The following is a 19,560-nucleotide window of genomic DNA, read 5'->3' on the forward strand; positions in this document are numbered from 1 at the left end:
TCAGTAAAAGTCTCCATTATGGTTTTATAATATCTGCTTGTAAAAAACTGACCTGCAGGCTTGTTCCGTCTGTCTGCTATGAAAGTATCTCTGTGTTGATGATGAGTCCTGGACATTCTTAGAATCTTTCTTTATTTCTTCTGTACTCTGTTTGCACCTCTGAGTTAGTTAGTTCATGAGGAAGTTGTAAGAACTTGCTGCAGTGCTCCTGGGGAAGGAAGTGGAATATGCTTTCCTTGAAGTCAGCTTTTTCCATGGGAAGCAGGCTGCCTGGGGGAGGAGGAGAAGTGCTGAAAAAGGTGGTGGTGGGGGAAGCTTCACAAGGAAACCCAAGCATGAGAGTTGACTGTGCTGATCAAGACTTAATGGACTTGGTTGCAAGGAATATTGTTGATTACTTATTCCAGAAGTTACAGAAAAACTAGACTAGTAATAAGAATAGTGATACACTGCTGGGTTTTGACCTGGCTTTACAGTAGGAATGTTCTAAACCACATGTTGCTTATCCTTGATTGAGGTTTGAAAGGAAATTCTATTGACTTCTGATGAAACCCTGTGTTTACTCTGACTGTGGAACAGGAATAGAAGGTGGGCTCTGGATTTGTTTAGGAGCCACACTTTTTATTTCATAGCTGATTCCTGATTTCTTTTGAGGTTTTTCTTTGTAGGAACTCTCATCAGTCCTTTTATTCAGATGAAACGGATAATTCTTTGTCTGTTAGAATAAAAGTATTTTAATGCACAATAGCATGCTATCAATGCAGAAAATTCTAGCTTCACTTTTTTGCTTTTTTCAGACTTGGAGAATTTAAATTCTATACCAGACTGAAAGGGCTGTCTGCAGATTGTTCATCTTTTGGGGATGAAAAATCTGACATGGCCTGTTCGCAAAAAGTAAAATCCCACCTTTTAAATGCTGGTTTGCAAATACCAAGGTAATAGTTCATGAAAAGGCAATGCCAAACCAATGTTGCAGGTCTTGTTCCCCCCCTCCCCAGAAAGGAGGTCGCCGGGATAGCACTGGGAGTGTTTTGTTTAGTGTAAACAGTGAAATAATGCTTTGAAGTTGTTTTTGTCAACACCAATCCTGAGGGGGGGAAAAACAAAAAAACCCAAAACAACAGAAGCAGCATAATCAGGATAAACAGGCTTTTAATTTGTATCTTTCCAAACTCTTTAGCGTATCTATTTAGTCAACTCCTGCCAAACGGTTCTTTCATAAAGCTGTACTCTTCTGCAGAAGTGTGCTGATGCTTTTCTTACTGGTAGCCTTTAACGTCCTCTGGGTTTTTTTTTTTTATTTGATAAACACAAATGTTGTCATGTTTAATTCTTTCTGGAAGATAAATCTACTGACTTCGGTGGCTAGGATCAAGTTTATTTTCAGTGCTGTATGCTCACCCTTATCCCATCCTGCTCCAGTCTTATGTGTTATGGTCACTTTTCAAATATTTCCTAAATATTTTGTTAGTTACTAGATGCTACTTCACAAAGCTTTGTTGATACATGAGAGTAGACTGGAATGTGCTTGTCCTGCTGTTGTGAGGTGCTAGTCATATCACCCTGTAGCAAGCTCTGTGCAAGTTAGAAAAGAAGTGAGTGTAGCTGTGTGCGTGCATTATTCTTAAAAGGCTCATGAATTTGGGGCATTCTTAGGATACTTGGTAGAAAACTGTAGAATTTTCTGTTAGCTTTATGCAGAAATCTAGACACACATCTGTATCAGTAGTCTCTGTGGAGACCTTTGTACTTTAAATAGTTTTTAAGCTAACCTGTTCTTATTAAAGACACATCAAAGAGCTAATACACCACTGGATGATGTGACGGGTTTACAGATTTTGCAGTATGGGCAGACCTTATATTCTGGACAAGAGCTAAATTCATGTGAGTTCTGTTATTGTTTATTGTAAGTACAACTGAAGAAAGATGCATGGTGTAAGTATCTGTGCTACAGGAGAGTTACTTGCAGCTGATGCTAGCGGAGGGTGTGCTGGGTAGTCTGTGTTAGAATTCCATACAAGTAACGGCTAATGCAAGACAAGGGTAGAGCTTTTATAAATGAGTGTCCATTATGTAAGCTGAAAAGATTCTTCAGCATTTATATTCATTAATGTTATTCAGCCTATAGCTCTTTGGTTATTGGACAAGGTGACAGTATGGGTGAGTGTATGCATATTATAATTTCCACTAATAAATGTTTTTGGTAGTCAAGCATGTTTCTGGTAGTTGAGCAATCACTGGAAAGCTCTCAGTGCAGCGTACCATGAATGTATTCAGCAACATGGATGCTTCTTCATAAAGTTTTAGCTGCTTTAAAATGAAGTGTGAAAGGTTAGTGTGAGACTTGATACTTCTGAGGGAGGAGTGGTGATGGTGGTGTTTGAATCAGGAGGTTAAGAATCAGTTTCCTGTTTTGAGGTGTGGTAATTGTAACATAATGATCCAATGTGCTACCACAGAGAGGAATTCTTCTTTAAAGTTATTGACTAGCTGGAGGTGAGGAAGAGATGACCAAGTTGACTTGGTAACCTTAACTGTCTTATCTAGAGGTAGAATAACCACAAAAATCAGTTTCTCTCCCGGTTGTTTTTACTGTTTCCTTTAAGGGGGTTTTGAAGCATGACTGTGTAACTGTAGGAGAAAGCTGTAAGTTGCACAACTGAGAACTGTCCCAGCTGAAATGGATCTTACAGTAAATATGCATTTGTCCATCAATACCATTTACTACCATTTGAGTAACATCTCTAATATCCTGCAAGTATGACTGGAAGCCTTCCTAAAATGCTGCTGCACTCCATGTGATTACTCGTGTGTAAATGGGCAAGTGCTTCCCTGTTACCCATAAGTAGACATGGGGAAACTGAGGCTATGGGATAGCAGTAAGCAAAAAGATTGTCTTTGTTATGTATGTTCTTTAAGCTTTTTATAGCTGGGCTTATAGTTTCTAATGGTCACCAGTGGGAGGACAGCAAAAGCTTGAGACCAGGCCTGTGCAAGCTGGGGCTTGCAGAGCTGTGTCCCTGCCCTGCCTGACACCAGGAGGCAGTGTTGGCTTCAGGGGTCAATTATTTGGACAGAAATTCAGTTGTTCCACGTCGTGGAACTATAGAGTAGTAGGGGAGTACTTTCAATTGCGGAGTGTGTGGCAGCTTAGATGGTTGGATTTGCCACCGAAGCTATAGGACTCCTTACTTTGTGTCCTAAAACTGGCAGAATGCCTGTTCATACGTTCCACCGTGAGCATGCTGGAACAGTGTATTGCGTGGAACTCTCTTTACCCACAAAAATTCCCTAGCATCCTAGGCGAAGATACAAATCTGTTTTCAAGTGGAATGATGGGAAGGCGTAGTTAACTGATCAGTTTCCTAAGACAGCGAGTCCAGCTTAAATTTTTTTCTGCCTTAGCCTATGTGGGCAGTCAGATAGAACAGCCAATTTGCAGTAGGAAAGCCCAGCCCTTATATAAGATGAGTAAGTGGACATCTGGAAGCGACTGAGCACCATTTTGTACTTCAAATATGAATCGGTGGAACACAGGAAAACTGAGGGATATGTTAGAAGATCAGTTGTTAAAGACGGGAGAGGTGGATAACAAAGCTTTAGATCACGTGCTGGTTTGCAGAGTTCTGCCTAAGCTAGAAATTTCCTTGCCAAGTAAGACTTTCACTTGCCAGAAAATAAAATTAGAGCAATGGTACGTGCTACTTTCTAATACTGTTCACATCTATTTTTCAGGTAGCTGTTTAGGGAGAGGGGTGTAGGTAGTGTTTTCAGAGTATGGTAGGACCCTACCTATCCTTCTTCCCTAAATGTGAGTTTTGGGGGACAGGGTAGAGCAGGGAGTTGGAGGGTGAAGGTACTGAAATGCTCCATTAACATTTGTTTTCCAGAAATGTGTGGAGCTGTGGGTTGTGCTGTGTTGTCATACCTCACAAGCAGAGGCATTTACTTTCTCAGCTGATCTATCCATTGCCCTTTTCCAAAGGCAGTTCAAGCTCAAGTATGCCTCTGTCCAGTATAGCAACTGCTGAGCTTCCTTTTTCCCGTCCTTCCTTCAGTGTAATCTAAATGTTTGCCACTAAACTTTTTATCTGTTTCAATGATGGAAAAACACTTTCCCTAATATTTGTTTGAAGCTGAAAGTACAGAAGAAAGTCTTCTTAAAAGGCATAGTTTGTGGTTTATGTTTCTGTAACTAAGCCATAGAAAAAAAAACCACATTTGGTTAAGTAACATTTCTGAATAGACTGATCCCTTGCTGTAGTCATGAAAGACCTTGGGCAAAGAGTCTTTCTGCTTAGGGTGCTTCACTGATTTTTATTCTTGCTGCTGCTGTTCTAAAATGGGAGCATTTCAGTGTTAGGATCAACCCTCCTTCGTGGGGAGGTGAGGGGCATACAAAGCACTGATGAGCTATCTCAAAGTAAAAAATATACACCTTCTGATGTAATATTTAAATAATGCTAAGTACCCTAGGAAAGATAACTGAATTCTTACATAATTCTCCTCCTAACAAGGTGCTCTTTCCATATGAATTCATAGATCATCAGCCTGTGGATTCTGTGCACATTAAGTCTTTGATCTGCAGTACTTAGTTTCAGTTTTTGGTGTGGCTTTCCTCTGAGTGCAGAGGTGTGTATGTGAGGGTTTTGGGATGGTGGTGCAGTAACTTTTTCTGTTGTTAGAGGCTTTTTGCTTGGTTTTAAATGTATGTGAGAATCTCAATGTTAACTTGGACAACTTGGAAATGCAAAGCAGGTAAACATTATATGTATGCATGTAGTAACTTAGGAAAAAGTTCAGTATTTGGATGTCAGTATCTATCTTATGTATTTCTTTGTAAAACTAGGATGCCTGAAGCCTTGCTTTAGTGTGAAATAAAGACTTAATTTTATTTTTTTTTTTTACAAATAATTTTTTAAGTTGTCTGAAATGGTTTTCTTTCCTCACGGAAAAGTATACTACTGAGTTTGCTTCCTTTAACAGTTACATTTCTCCTGTCTTTTGGAGGTCAATTTTTCACACTAACCTTTTCATCAGAAAGAAGTCTAAATTCTTTATAGATGCAGGGTGGTCTTTTGTGTGTTTCCTTTGTTTTTCTAGAAAGCAGCAAATTGATAAGTTATATAGACTGATCTTTTGTGTGCTTTTTAAAGGATGGTTCTGATTTTAGTCCTTTTGTTTTTTAAACTTCATTGCTAAGTCTTAAGTATCCTACTTCTTTCCCAATGTTAAGAACCCCCCACTTCATTCAAACCTTAGGGCTACTTCTGAAAATTATTTCTGTGGCTAAGCAAAGTTGAGGGTGAGTTAGAGTGGGAGGAGAATAATAATAATTCAGGCCTTGGAGTGTGTGGGGATGTTTTTGTTTTGCTGTTAGCATCCTTTGCCCCATGGTTTTTAATGCTGTTACATTTCATGCTTTTGAGAAGATGCCTTCAAGGGCTTTCGCATGGCAGCAGAGAAGTGAAATCTTTAACTGCTTTCAGCTGGCTTTCTTCTTGCAGCAGTATCTGCTTATTCCAAATCACTGTTTGTCTGGTGTGTAACAGTAGTTTTTTATTACTGTCTAACTGGTGTCTTGTTTCTTTTCAGAGATCATTCACATTAATAATAGAAGCATGGGATTGGGACAATGATACAAAAGCTGGTGAGTATTTATGTAAAACTTGTGGTTTTCACTTTGTGCTGTAGGTACACAGATTGGAGAGGGGAGAAGTGGTGTGCTGCTGCAATTTGTCATCCCTCCAAGTCAATCTGAATGTACGCCTGCTATCTAAGTGAAGGGCATCTACAAATCGAAGCAGTAAATATTGGGTTAGAAACAGTGAAAAATTACTGATGATAGGAAAAAGAATGGACAATAGTAAGTCAATGTTGTAATACTTTCAAAATTAGCTTTAAAAGAAAAACGTTTAAAAATCATGGTAGGTCTTTTTCTTTTTCTTTTTTTTAAAGGAAAATTGTCTGTGCTACAGAGCTGCATTTCAAAGTCTTTCTCAGTTTACCTGTAACCATGTTGTGCAATACTTTTCATGATCGGCTAAACAAATAAGCGTTCTTGCTTCTGATAAAGAAACCATACTTGATGTTTGTGATGAAAGTCATGGGATAATTGCTGTTTCTCCCCAAGTACTGAAAGTTACCTTGCATTTATAGTCTGAAAATGTAATACTCGGTATCAGAGCAGGGCTACTGATCTGAAGGAAAAGCAAGATTATTGTCTAAATACTTCAAAACCATGGTGAAGGTGCTGGTAGCTGCCTTGTTACAGAAGTAGGACTCCAGCTTGAACCTACTCCTTAGTACTGATTTACAAACCTGCTTCAAATAATAATTTTGGCTACAAGTTTTAAGTGAACTTCAGATTTTCATTGTGATTAATGATGAGCTATTCGACTTTGGCTGGGATCAATGTAGAGGAAGATAAGTGTTTGGACATTAAGATAGCAAAGATTTATGTCCCATATCAGGATCAGTTTCTAGTAGGTTCTGTTCTCTGCTGCTTCATTCCTGACTGTTCTTACCAAGATGTATCAAGCATAAAAATTCGATGAAGCTCAACTGATAGTAAGGTGATGTTAGAGTTTCAAGGTCCTTTTCCTTGAAGATTGGGATCAGCCCTGCTTGTGTTTTCCTGGCAAACTTTCCTAACTTAAGAGATTCTTCTAACATATTCTATCTCCAATGATAGACAACCTCATGATGAGTTTGTAGTTTCTTCCTGAGCCCTCCTTCTCTTAGAATTAAGCTTTTGTCTTGTTTAACAGCTCCTTCAACCTTTTGTAATAGGTATATTTTCGTTAGATCTCTGGTAGTTCATGTTGCTGCAATCCTTTAGTTGGTTCACTGCTTCCTTGAATAGCACTTCCCAAATTTGGACATGGTATTCAAAATGAGATTTTGAGTACTAAGCAGAGCAAGCCTGAATTTTTAGTTAAGTTTAGACATCCTATGTAGCAACAGATTGGAGGAGTCCTCTTGAATGTTCTGTTCACAAAGGACTACACGAAACTAATTCCTTTAAATAGTTTCCATTTTGAGAACAATTTACCTGGGGTAGCTAGGACAGAAAATGTTGGAATATTCATGCCTTAGTTCTAGATGGCAGATCAACTCATGAAGTGGTGTAGAAAGGAGTGAACATGAAGAGCCTATCCTGCAAAACAGACCTGTATCCATTTAAGTGGTGAATTTTGGTTTTTAATAAGCTCCTTAATAAATAATGGTCTTGTAAGTTGCTATATTTATGTCTTGGAACCTGCAGAATCCTCTTGCAAACCTGTAGATATAGAACCCAGGTTTCTATTTAAATATGCTTGATATGGGGACAGTTACTTTAGGCTTAAGTTTTTCTGTAGTTTTTAGGTTTTTAACATGCTCTGACAAATCTGTTGACTTGCATTGGTGACCCCTTTTTTTCTCAACTTCAGGCCCACAGTATATACAGCATCTTCTGGAGGCCCAGTGGGCCATTTCCTTAATTTACCAGTTTCCATGAACTACAGGAGTCTATGCAAGTGTCATGTTACACAGTTTAGCTGTCATGAGAAATTGCTAATGGAAGGTGAACTTCCCTATAATGTAGGCTACCAGAGAGGAGCTGTTAAGTTGTATTGCATCTGAAACCTAGCAGGCTGGTAAGCCTACAGTTTGACAGAACGCTAGCTAAACACTTGTCTCTGTTAAATACTTCTGTAGTCTGTCTACTGATTCCATGATAGAGACCTGTTGCTTTGCCATGCTGCAGTTTAGACTTGTATGTTGGATTTATAGGAAGAAATCCATTCCATAATGCTGAAGGGTTTTGGTTTTTTTTTTTTTCCCCCCTCTTCTGTGGTCTTGGCAGGTCAAAACCAGTAGGTTTTGCCTTGTGAATCTGTCAAGATGCAAAGATGCTTCCTGTGTTTTTCTGCAAGGATTACTGAACTGTCAGACAGGCACAGATCAGTAAAAATTCGTGTGTAAAAGGACAGGAAATGGAATATGACAACTTCTCCAGGGAAAAGACAACAATATCTGTATCCTGGAGGGGTGAAGAGAGTATCTGGAAATCTGAACTCCCTATCATATCCTGAACACTGTGCTGATCTTCAGATCAGGTTATGTGTGTCTTCTGTTGCTACTGTAAGATTAATCAAAGTAATTGCCAGAGTCTGTTTATAACCTGATTAACTAGTTCCAAAGTCAGGTTTTGCTTTCCTTTAGTGGGGATGAGTAAGGCTGAAACTTACATGCAGGTCATGTGTTCCAGCTTGGACTTTCAAGTGGGTATTTAAGGAAACCCCAAACCAAAACAAAGCTGAACCAAACCAAAACCTACCCCAAATACCCAAACAAAGTAACAAGCAAACACAAAGATCCCCAAATCTGGAAAGAGAGGAGTTTCCAGTGAACAGTTTGAAGCTTTTAGAACAGTTGCCACTCTTCCCTCCTTCTTTGTCCTAGCATCCTGTGTTCCTTCCTTATGCTCATTAAAAGCAAAGCAGGGTTGCTCAGAAATCTGTGAAGTAACATCTCAAGAACCAGTCTGCCAGGGCGAGTGTTTCCCCCGTACTTAACCTTAAACTACAAACCAAGAGACTTGCAGACCCCAGTTCTTGAGCTACTCCTGTACTTTTTGTCCTCTGTGCTGCAGCACTGGCTTGGAAGTAAGCTTGTGGCAGTATAATGTTACCACTTGTTTGCTCTGGGGGAATGTAGGAGGGGAAGAGGAAACTGTCTTAAATACAAAGTCACTGTAAAGGGCCTGTTGTGCCATCTGTCACAGCAGTTCATGCTACTTTCTAGAACAATCATTTGACTTGGTAAACTTCTGGACCCTAGCAGAGGTCTTAGCAATGCATAACCCGGTGCTGCGTTATGAAGCAAGCTGGCATCTTCATGTGTGAAGTAATTTTCCATTAGGTTGTCTACCTCAGGGATGCGGTGGTTTCCTTCCTTCTTTGTCTTACTCATATGTATGAGACTTGTGCAAATACTTGTGCAAAAGCAGTCTGCTTTTCTAGAAAGGCTTGTAGAAAACTTTTTAGTGATTAAGGAAAATAGGCCTTATTGCTTCTGAGATGTGTGGAGGGGAGCTTTGAGTAGTGTGTGCCAGTAACCAGACAAATTCAGTTATGTAGCTTATTGTCTTTACTGAGACCTAAAAGTAATGTGAGTTCCTAAGATGAATTTTAATGGAAAACCAGATGTAGGGAGAAAACTTGCTTCATCAAAACAGTTAAATGTGGGAGAGTGGATATCTTCAGAAACACATTGTCATGGTGGGGGAGGAACCTTGACAAACATGTTCTTCCCTGCAATTACTGATCTCTTTGGAAGATGCATCTTCTCTTTGGGATCAGTCTTAAATTGGAAGTGAACCAGAATTTTCATTTTGGTACTTAAGAATTTAGATTAGAAATGAGATGACTTGGAGCTGATTTCCTAATGCCTTTTGTAGTTCAGGGTAAATTATTTGGTTTGCTTATTTAGGTTGTTAAGCCCTATCTTTACTTGTGTAAGGCAGAGGAAAAGCTCTTAAGACTCAAAATCTTTTTCAGAGGAGTTTGTGAAGATAAACTTTGAGTGCTTAAAAAAAAAAAGGCACTGTTGGGTTATTTCCCCTGTTCTTGACCCCCAGGTATCAAGAGGACTGTTCTGCATACGTATATTTGCAGTAACTGTAATACTTGTTCCAGTTGTTTCCACTTGTTCCAGTGATGAATTTAGTCTGAAGATGCTTGATAAGATTTTTATTACAAAGGAGTGGTTTATAATCTCAGGATGTGTTCTTCAGTCCATCTGATGCACTTTGAGGAAACAATTTTATAGCAGTGGCTGTTACAGCCATTTTTAATTAGCCTGTGTTGCTTATAGCTGGAAAACAGCTCTAATAATGTGTATTTTCTATTTGTTCAAATTTCTTGACCACTCATGATTCAGCATTTTTCCTTTATAGTTTTTCAGATCAATAGTCATTAGAGAAGAATAAGATTATGAAAGGATGCTGAATCTAATCACAAAGCTTTTAATGGTGACCAATGGTATAACAGATACTGGTTCAGTCAAAAATAAAATGCAGGCAGCCTTTCCTAGCTTGCACATTTCTTGTCCATGCTGCTACTGACCATGTGCTGCTTGATGACAGAGGTCTTGTTGTATAAGAATTAAAGAGCAAGGATGGACTTCAGCGTGTCATGTCTAGCCATAAAATGTTTTATGAAGACTAGTCTAGAGAAGCAAAAGTTGTGGCCTATACATGGCAATAGCACTTTAATATTAAAAGCAGAGATATCCTTTGAGTCTAAATATTTGGATGAACTGTCAGTGCTTAATTAAAACAGCTTTTTTAAAGTTCAGTGCTCATTAATTTTAAGGGAAAGGTGTTTTTTTGGTTTGTTTCTGGTGGTTTTTTTTTTACAGTAGAAGCAAGCTTGAAAAAAAGACATTAACAAAATACATTCTAGAGTCTGCTACTTCTGTACCTTTCCTTTTTCTTTAACATTAGAGTGACTGAAAATTGTAGCTCATCCTTTTACAGTCTGAGGGGGAAGTGCAGCTTTGGTAACAGATGCACAGGATATACCCCTATGCTATCAATAACTTTCTAGGTGAGAAACAGTCACTCCTTTGACTTACTTTCTAAACAAATTAGGTTAATGAATAGTGGAAAGTAAGAAGGTGAAATCTATTTACTGAAATTGATACTGCTTACTAAGAGCTTGGCATGTTCTATATTATTAATAATCTGAAGTTTATACTTCAACTCACTACCATTATAGTCTCTTGTGTTGAAGGTTTTGGTGGTTCTTTTAGCATGCATTTTAAAGAATCTCTTAATTAAAGTGAATGCTGAAACTTTAAGCTGGAAATGTTACAGCTATTTCATAAATGGGTATGAAATGCACGTATACCAGTGGAGCTTTCATATATTTTTCTTGTCCTTAAATAGTGTTTGGAGTTCTAGCTGTGGTTTGCAGTCACCTAAGAAAAACCCGTGCGGTAGGATGTTACCAGATTTGAGTAGTGAAACCTTTTGAGGACTTCTGTCCCTGGGGTTACTCACTGTCTACCCTTATCCTTACTGTGCTTTGCTTATTCTTAATGTTTGCTGAAGCAATTGTGTAATTTTGTTGTATAATTTAATTCAACTGACTATAATTGCATCTTGTCTCCTATTACTGAAGTGTCTGTGCTTCTGTACTAGGAGTAAAATGACTGAAAATACAAAGTACATATCCATAAATATTAAAATATTTTGGCAGTTCCATAATCTTATGTCCTAGAATCTTGTCCTATGTGATAGGTAACACATTTGGTCTCAGTTAATGGAACCTGGCAGTAGCAGTGCCACTGCTTTCTATGAGGGCAAGGCAGGCTGCTTATAAGAGTGTATTGCGACACTGATCACAATTACGAGTAGTTCCACTGGGGATAAGCAGGATGCAGAGTTGAGAGGAGCCCCTTGGCAATCCTGGGTTCGCTTGTATATTTCCTGTCAAAATGACAAAAACTTGCTACACAGTGTTCCATGAAATGTTTATTAAAGATGTTTTACCTTTAGAGAGAATGATTACATGGAAACAAGCTAATTTATGTACATAATTCAGGTCTGCCAGAGCATTTACTATTGCATAGTTTTGCAGCAAATATGTTTTGCTTTATTTTTAAAATTAAACTTGCACCAGAGAACTTTAATATTTCAGTTACAAAGTTATGCAGATTTTGCAATTTTCTAAGGAAAAAAAAGGAGGTGAAAAGAGCTTAAAATCAAGATAAAGCTGCTAGTTGTCAGTGTGTGGGTGTGGTATGTTTGGCTGCCTTCAAAAATAAGCTATTTCCTATGGATTATGTTCCAGGGTTTTTTAATTTTTCCTTTGGGACACTTTTTTAAATTGGCCTTTCTGTAATGAACTTTGCAAGGCAAAGGAAAATTCAGTTATACAGTAGATCTTTATCATCTTCATATTTTCTTTACTAGATTTTCTCTTAATGGTTTGAATGATTTTGATTTTAATATATATGCTATTACGCGCTGTCAAACTTGTAACTTCTTGAATTTATCATTTTCAAAAAGGTGAGGACTTGCTAATAGAACGAGTGGCACATGCTGGCATGATCAACCCAGAAGATCGATGGAAGACACTACAGTTTAATGGTCCTGTTGCCCATTTTGAAGTACAAATAAGAGTGAAGTGTGATGAAAATTACTACAGTGCTCTGTGCAATAAATTCTGCGGCCCTCGAGATGACTTCGTTGGTCACTACACGTGTGATCAAAATGGAAACAAAGCCTGCATGGAAGGTTGGATGGGAGAAGAATGCAAACAAGGTAGTATTGTTAGCTTTATTTCAGATTAGATTAGCTCTAGTGTGTATATATAATAGGCATAAAGTGTAGTAGATATTTCTGTGGTGTTGGTGATGTAGCATACTACTTTTAATACATATGTACTTTGTCCTTTGAATACAAATCTTTGGAAAATCTCTGAAAAATGACAACAATGAAGAGTGGAGCCCAGCACAGGGTACAGTGTTACTTGTGGCCTATGCTATGAGGGATACATAATAAATTTAGGATTCCAAGTAATGAAACGTCTTTTTTATTGACTTTATTCAGAGTTGGTGTTAGTTTAAAGCAAAATGATGTATTACATCTGTTAAGGTAAGATTTTATTTAACAGTTATGATATCAGTAGTACTGTAGACTTTCATCCTGTGAAAATTCCCTTGTAGCACTATTTTTGCAAATGAAAAAGTTTTAAGTGTAATGTATGAAAAGCTGAAAGCTTTTTGATAGTTCTTAATGTGAACAGAAATTCAAGTGTAGTCACTCCTTTTTATAATGTACCACTCAAATCTTGCTGCGTTTTGCCTTCAGTCTCAGTGAGTAATTATGCTGACATTACTTGACATAGTCTAGTCTTCTGAGAGATTTTTGGTTTTCTTTTCTGTTTCTTTTCAGTAAAAAGCCTGTTAATGACAGGGGAGACCATTTTTAAGGCTTATGTAAGGTCATGTGTGCTTGGGAGCATGGAAGCTTGGGATTTCTGGAATAATACCATGTTTAAAAAGTAACTGTATTTGAAGGTTTCAGTGCTGACAGTCTTCCTGTAAACCTATTCATTAGCAACTTTTTCAAAGAGTTATCCTAAGTAATTTTTTCATAAAGAGCTGCTATGGGATTGTTTTGTGAAATAGCTAGCTGTAAACAAAAACTATTTGAATGTGGCAAAAGACAATCTGCTTTGCATGAGCAACAAACAGAGTAAATCACAGAAGATCTATCTGAACAGTTCCACGTTGCTGCTGTACAAATGGATACCTAACTGCTCAAACTGATGCCTAAATCTGTTTCTGTTTACAGCTGTATGTAAGCAAGGATGTAATTTGCTCCACGGGGGTTGCAGTACACCTGGGGAATGCAAGTAAGTCTATGTGCTTGAGTATCTTTTCTGAGTGCTGACCTTTCCAGCATTTTCCATGTATGTTGCTACTTTTAAAATGTCTGCTTAAAATGGAAAACATCTATGCAAGAGCATTGGTGGAAATTGATCTGAAATAGATTTCATGTAAGAACTGCATATACTTAATACTGTTTTTCAATCCTGTTATTTTTTTTTGCACATGTAAGACTGAACAGATTGGCTTCATGTATTCCAAAACTATACCTTCATCAAATGAGAGTTATGTTTTTCTTTCCCCCTCTTTTCAAAATCCTTAGGAGCTCTGATCTCTATGTGCTAATTGTTCCCCTCAAATAAAACGGGGAACTTCTTCTTTGGATTGTCATGGCTAATAAATGCTCACACTCCTAGAACACTCAATATATGTATCTTTTCACCAAAATATAGTAAACTTAACTTTTCCAAACAAAAAAGGTGGGGTTTTTTTTGTTTTTGTTTTTGGTTTTTGTTTTTTTTTTTTTAGTACTAGTGGATGTACATTAGCAACCCCAAACAGAACTTTCTACCCCAGGTAAATGTGTTTTGGTGCCTAAATACAAGAGAACAGTATCTGAAATGTTCCCTTAACTTTCTGATGAAGCCTGAGTAGACTGCGGTAGCAAGAGGAGTTGATTGTTTCCTTGTTAAAAGTTCAGGCATCCAGTGTGGTAGGACAGGGGGAAGTGAGTGTTATTTTTACACTGGCTGTTGAAGACAAGGGAGAGGTCTGCTTGGAAGCTGGGTGATCCTGTGTAAGTTCTCAGTTTTATGGTGGTCAGAGTTGTATGAGTAGATTTGTGAAGTGGCTCCTTTTTAAGTTGTGTTGAATCTGCTTGCTTGGAATGATGTGAAACTGAACTGGCTGCAAGAACTCCTGAGAGCTGACAATTTATTTGTGGCAAGCTGTGATAGTTTAAGGCAATTTTGCCTTCACCTCCTAGAACTACAACAGTCATCACAGAAGTGGTAGAAATAAGGTGCAGATCACTTAGCTTTGCTGGGCTTAGAGCTATGCTGGGGTTGAACTGCCAGTTTTGAGTCATGGTAGGTGACATACAAACAAGTCTCATCCTGCTGGAAAGCCTGAAGTTTCTGGCAGTGAGGTATAGCAGATAACAAAGTCTTAGATCATTGCACTTCAGAGATGTTTCTTACTGCCCTGACACTTTCATCAGATGCTGCTGACTTGTAGATGATGTGGTATGTTGCAGCTCTCAAATCTGTATGAAAACTGTAAATTCCAGTATGTGAAGTGCAGCATTTCAGTGCATGTGCAGCTTCACTTCTGCAGAGCTATAAAATCTCCCTTAAAAGATATTTTTTTTCCAAGGCAGATATTTAACCCATGGCTTCCGTTCTGTGAATCTTTCTGTTTCATGTTATTTGTGATATTTTCATATCAGTAAATACTTTATTTGTGATTTAAAGTACTGTGTGTTCCTACTGCTGTTGGTGATTATTTTGTTTTAGGTTACAAGTAGAAATTGTGGTTGAGAGTTGGGCCAGTATCACTTCTGTCTGAGTAACAAGTATTCTCTCCCTTGAGCCTTCCAGGAGCACATTTTTCTCCTTGAGAGCCTATTTGGGTATATTTTTGTTCATATAAAGGTTTCTAGAGTTCTGTAGGTATCAAAGGAGTATCCTAGGAACCTAGGAATATTTGCTTTTTGAATGCAAGGAGCCTTTGAATAAAGGTGGAATAGCACCATTTATGCAAATGCACAAGAGTACCCGGGGGGGGGGGGGGGGGGGACGGGACGACATGACGCAACACAAGGGAGGTGAGAGGTGGTGGTGCAGTTTCCTTCTTGGCTTTCATTTCTCTGATACCAGCTATATCTGGGAAAACAAGCTGGAGAGGAAGAAGAAGGTTTAAAGAAGGAAATAAAAAACATTTAAAGACGGGGGCTTCATCACTGTGGTACTTTAAGGTATCTGCCAATAGGCAGTCTCATGGGCAATGCATACCCCTACAGTATGTCACTTGATACTAGAAGTATCTAGTGTTGTAAGTCTAGGTGCCCCTTCTAACCTGCCCAGTTAAATTAAGCTCACAAAAAAAAAACCCTCCATTGAGTCTGTTGAAGGAGTCTGAGCAGAAATCTTGCTATTTTGTTGGATGGATTCTCTCATCTGAAAGAAGATACCTTGGAAGGAAGAGGGAACAATATTTCAGGTGGCTTGTATGCTATCTGCATTGTTTCTTAGTGCCCATTGTTTCTTACTGCCATCAGTGATAGATCTGTGGTCAACAGGTTGAAGGAAAACAGTAGCCTTTCTATGGCTACTCTATTTGCAGTATTGCAGAAGGTTCTTAGCTTCCTCTTTAAATATGATTTGGTAGTTTGAGCTTGTTCACTCAGATATCTTTAACTGGTATTCTGCAATAGTTATGAGGGTAAATTAGTAATGTGCTTTTAACACAAATGGATAATATTTTCTGTAGAAAAATGATGCTGAACTAAAAATAAGCAAGGCTTACAGACATGACCTTTATCTTCAGCAGTACAAAGGAAGCTGTTATTTAAAACAAACTGCTATGTTTGGTGCTATTGAATTATAATCTAGATTCCTTCATCCTGGTTTTTGGACAGTTGCCACTGTCATTTAACAGGTGAAAACAATGTCCTTTTTTTAATTCAGAAAGAAAATGAAAATGCGAGAAAAACATGGGTGTGAGATGTATGGAAATCTACTGGTGCCAATAGCTACTTGGTTGCCAAAATCTGCAGTGGGTTTTATAAATATAAAAGTTGGAAAATGGTTTCAATCTTTAACTTGCATGAGCATGCAGGTAACTTGAGCAATGGCTCTGAGGCTTCAGCCTAACTAATACAAAAGATCTACCCTCCATGCTTTGATGTTCCAATGCAATTTAGAGCTCTTGGATTAAATTTTGTACCAAAACCATCTTAAAAAATAGCTAAATGACTGCAGACTGTTAATAAAGAATATGCCATTAGCTATAACTGTACAGCATCTGTTAGGCAAGTTCATGTAACTATTGTTTTGAGGAAGTATGGTATTGTAAAGTTTGCCCTTCCTTTTGTTGAGCTTTCATCAAAGAAATGGAAAATAAGTTGAGGATGACCTGATGTATGTAATGATTTTTGTGGTGTGGCTGGGTCTGGGTGATAGGTTTGTGTAATTATGGAGGCAGTTCAGCGAAAGTAAAAACTTACTGATTAATGAGCAAAAATAGTTCCTTGAGGAAAGCAAAAGCAACATAGCTGAATCTTGCAAAGATTGGAAATTTCTATACTCTTAAAATAGTGGTTTGGGGTTGGTTGGTTTTTTTGTGGGTTTTTTTTTTTTTTTTTTTAATTTTTTTTGGGGGGTGGTAGTTTGTTTTGGTTTTTTGTTTTTTAATGTGAAACCCAACCAACCTTAATCTACATCTGGACAAGCGTAATCTTTTTTTAACCTACAATGGCAGACCAAATGGTCTTGTTTGAATTCACCAGCCCAAAGTAGTGGGAGGATTGTCAAAGAAACAACATTGCCAAGCCATGATAATTGATGCTTATTGTATGTTATTGGTGCTTATTGGATGTTATTGCATCATCTGAAGTACTTTGTTAAATTGAGTTAAACTGTCTAGAGAAGAGTGAAGTTTGATCTAATGGCTTATACCTGGCTTAGGCTCAATCACCTTATGAAATTATCAGAGTTAAATATAGAGAAACCACAAGTAGCAGTCTCCTTCCTCAATTACAACTGCTGACTTGAGCATTCTTGGTACCATGCATGATCGTCAGTAGGCTTAACGACTTAATCTTTCTCTTCCTTGTGATGCAGAATGGTATGGGTTTGGCAGAAATCCCCATATGCCTCATATCTGGCCTACATTGTCATACTCCTGCCAGGATGATGGTATTTTCAGAAGCCTTTCCACTTTTCTTGTTGCCTTTTGAATGTTTAAATTCCTCTTCCAAAGCCAAAATAAATTAAAAAAGGGGAGTGGGGGGGGGCCTGCAAATCCCCAATACTATTCAGCTTGCATTCAGCTTCTGGAGCTGTAGTAGGACCCATGTTATGTCCTGAAAAATGCAAGTCTTCACATAACTGTAGTAAAAAAAATCTTTAGGATGTGTAGAGTAGCTGAAATGAACTAGAAATGCAATCATTAATGGTACTCTAATGTGAAATCGTGCAAGTATACATGTTTTAAAACATTTGAAGTAAATGAATTTTTGCTTTTGAACTCTTACTCTAGAACTACTTTTGAGCTATGTGACAAAATTTTGATTTTTACAATATTGGTGATTTTCTTGGTTGTTTTTTTATCACATCTTAGGTTTGTCCTGTTGAAACAGGTTTTTCAAGCTTCCTGTCTAGTGCCATGTCTTTTGTAGTCCTGTATTTCACTTCAGCCCTGCTTGTGAGGCTGATTTCTTGTGTCCAACAGTGCCTGCAGATGACATAGGCCTCTCGTAAGGGGTTTTGCTCCCTTAATCTGTCACTATGTGGGCCAGAACCTGCTCCGTTATAAATCAGTACTTTATGAAGATGCAGGAACCAAAGCTTGAGTTGCAAAAATGTGGTAGGACAAAGGGGGGAACAGTGTTAAACTGAAAAAGGGTAGATCTAGATCAAACACTAGGAAGAAGTTCTTTACTGTGGGGATGGTGAGGCACTGTCACAGGTTGCCCAGAAAAGTTGGGCTGCCTCATCCCTGGAAGTGTTCAAGGCCAGGCTGGATGGGACTTTGAGCATCCTGGTCTAGTGGAAGGTGTCCCTGCCCATGGCAGGGCAGTTGGAACTGGATGATCTTTAAGGTCCCTTCCAACCCTAATCTGTGACTCTTACAAGCTACAACTACCTGGACTGTTGGAGTTGTTCTAGAGATCCTTTGTTCAACATTATAGACCTGCATAGTCTTCCTGCCCTTTTCAGCAGGAGGCCTACCAATATCACTGTTTTACTTCTGTCTTCATGACAGTTGGGGGGATAACATGAGAAACTCTGTCTAAACTAGCAACAACAAAAAAAAAAGCAACTGAATACTTGTAAACTTATTCTTGGGCACAAGGAGATCTGATGCTTTCGAAAGATTGTACAAGACTAACAAAAGTGTTTAGAGATTGGTAAAGAAAGGAAATAGAATGCTTGCTTTTAAAACTGGGAGAAAGCAAGAGATGGAGAACTTCCATACCAGCTAGGTATCAGCCACTTCCAAACAGTATGGCTTCCTTCCCCAACTGTTGCAGAATGGGATTATGAGAAATCTCATAAACTGCTCTTAACAATAAACTAGGAAGACTTGAGTAGAGTGCTAGTTGCTGTGGCATCTGACTATTTAAATTTCTGCAATCCTGGACTAGTTTTGATCCTGGAGGAGCACAGGTCTATTGTCTGGCCCTACAGGAATGCCCTTCATACCAGTACCTGGACATCTTCTCTTGTCTTCTCTTTGCAAGGTGCTGTATCACAGCTTTAAGTTTCAAAGAACTTGTAAAATTTTTTCAGTTGCTATGTGTCACATCATGTAAGTTCTCCTTGTTATCATAACCAGTATCCTTCTATTATCGTTTTCTTTATCCTAGTCTTAAGCCTTCTGGGATTGTTGGCAAGTATTTTGCAAATAGACATACTAAGTTAGACAAAAAATCCCATGTTTTGTTTTTTTATTGGTCAAGGAACTGAGGCACGCTTCCTTGGATGCACTCGTTTCCTTGGATGGTTAGTGGGTAGAAGGCACAGAATATACCCTAAAGGTGTATGCCTCTTCCAGAAGAATGTGTGAGAGTGTACAGGAAGTAAAAACATGTAATCCTTTAACTTGTGTTGACAATAGTAGGTAGTGCAGACAAATTAGAGCAGTAGATCAAAGCGGTGTTGAGAAGCTAATGGCCATATTAAAAACACTTCAGCTCTTTTAATTTTAAAGTAGCTTTAGTCTGTTCTTGTGGACTGAATGCCTGTTTGCAGCTGGAACACATTAGGTGTGCTTCTGGCATAGATTGTCTTACATTACCTTAGTTTAACCTAAAAGGCATCCAATTCTTTTGTTCCAGAACAGCTCTGTGATGTGAACCAACACAACATCAACAGGAATTATAAGGCCGTTCACTTAAAAAGTATGCTTCTAGTGTGAACCAATGCAAATGCAGGCACACCCGTAGAGCCA

The 19,560-nt window shown here is 38.3% G+C and overlaps 1 protein-coding gene across 2 annotated transcripts in view; it reads left to right on the plus strand.

The window, feature by feature from the left end:
- The window catches only part of JAG2 (jagged canonical Notch ligand 2), a 69,406-nt gene that overhangs the window by 20,577 nt on the left and 29,269 nt on the right, over nt 1–19,560 (plus strand). For both annotated transcript variants that reach the window (XM_061376483.1, XM_061376484.1), the window contains exons 3-5: nt 5,596–5,650; nt 12,062–12,316; nt 13,352–13,412. In XM_061376483.1, the coding sequence (XP_061232467.1) occupies nt 5,596–5,650; nt 12,062–12,316; nt 13,352–13,412 (371 nt within the window). The remainder of the gene's footprint in view (nt 1–5,595; nt 5,651–12,061; nt 12,317–13,351; nt 13,413–19,560) is intronic.

Source organism: Neopsephotus bourkii, unplaced genomic scaffold (genome assembly GCF_033783945.1).
Source record: "Neopsephotus bourkii isolate Nb327-2 ecotype Australia unplaced genomic scaffold, CSIRO-AGI_Nbou_v1 NB_1707, whole genome shotgun sequence".
NCBI classification, from domain to species: domain Eukaryota; kingdom Metazoa; phylum Chordata; class Aves; order Psittaciformes; family Psittacidae; genus Neopsephotus; species Neopsephotus bourkii.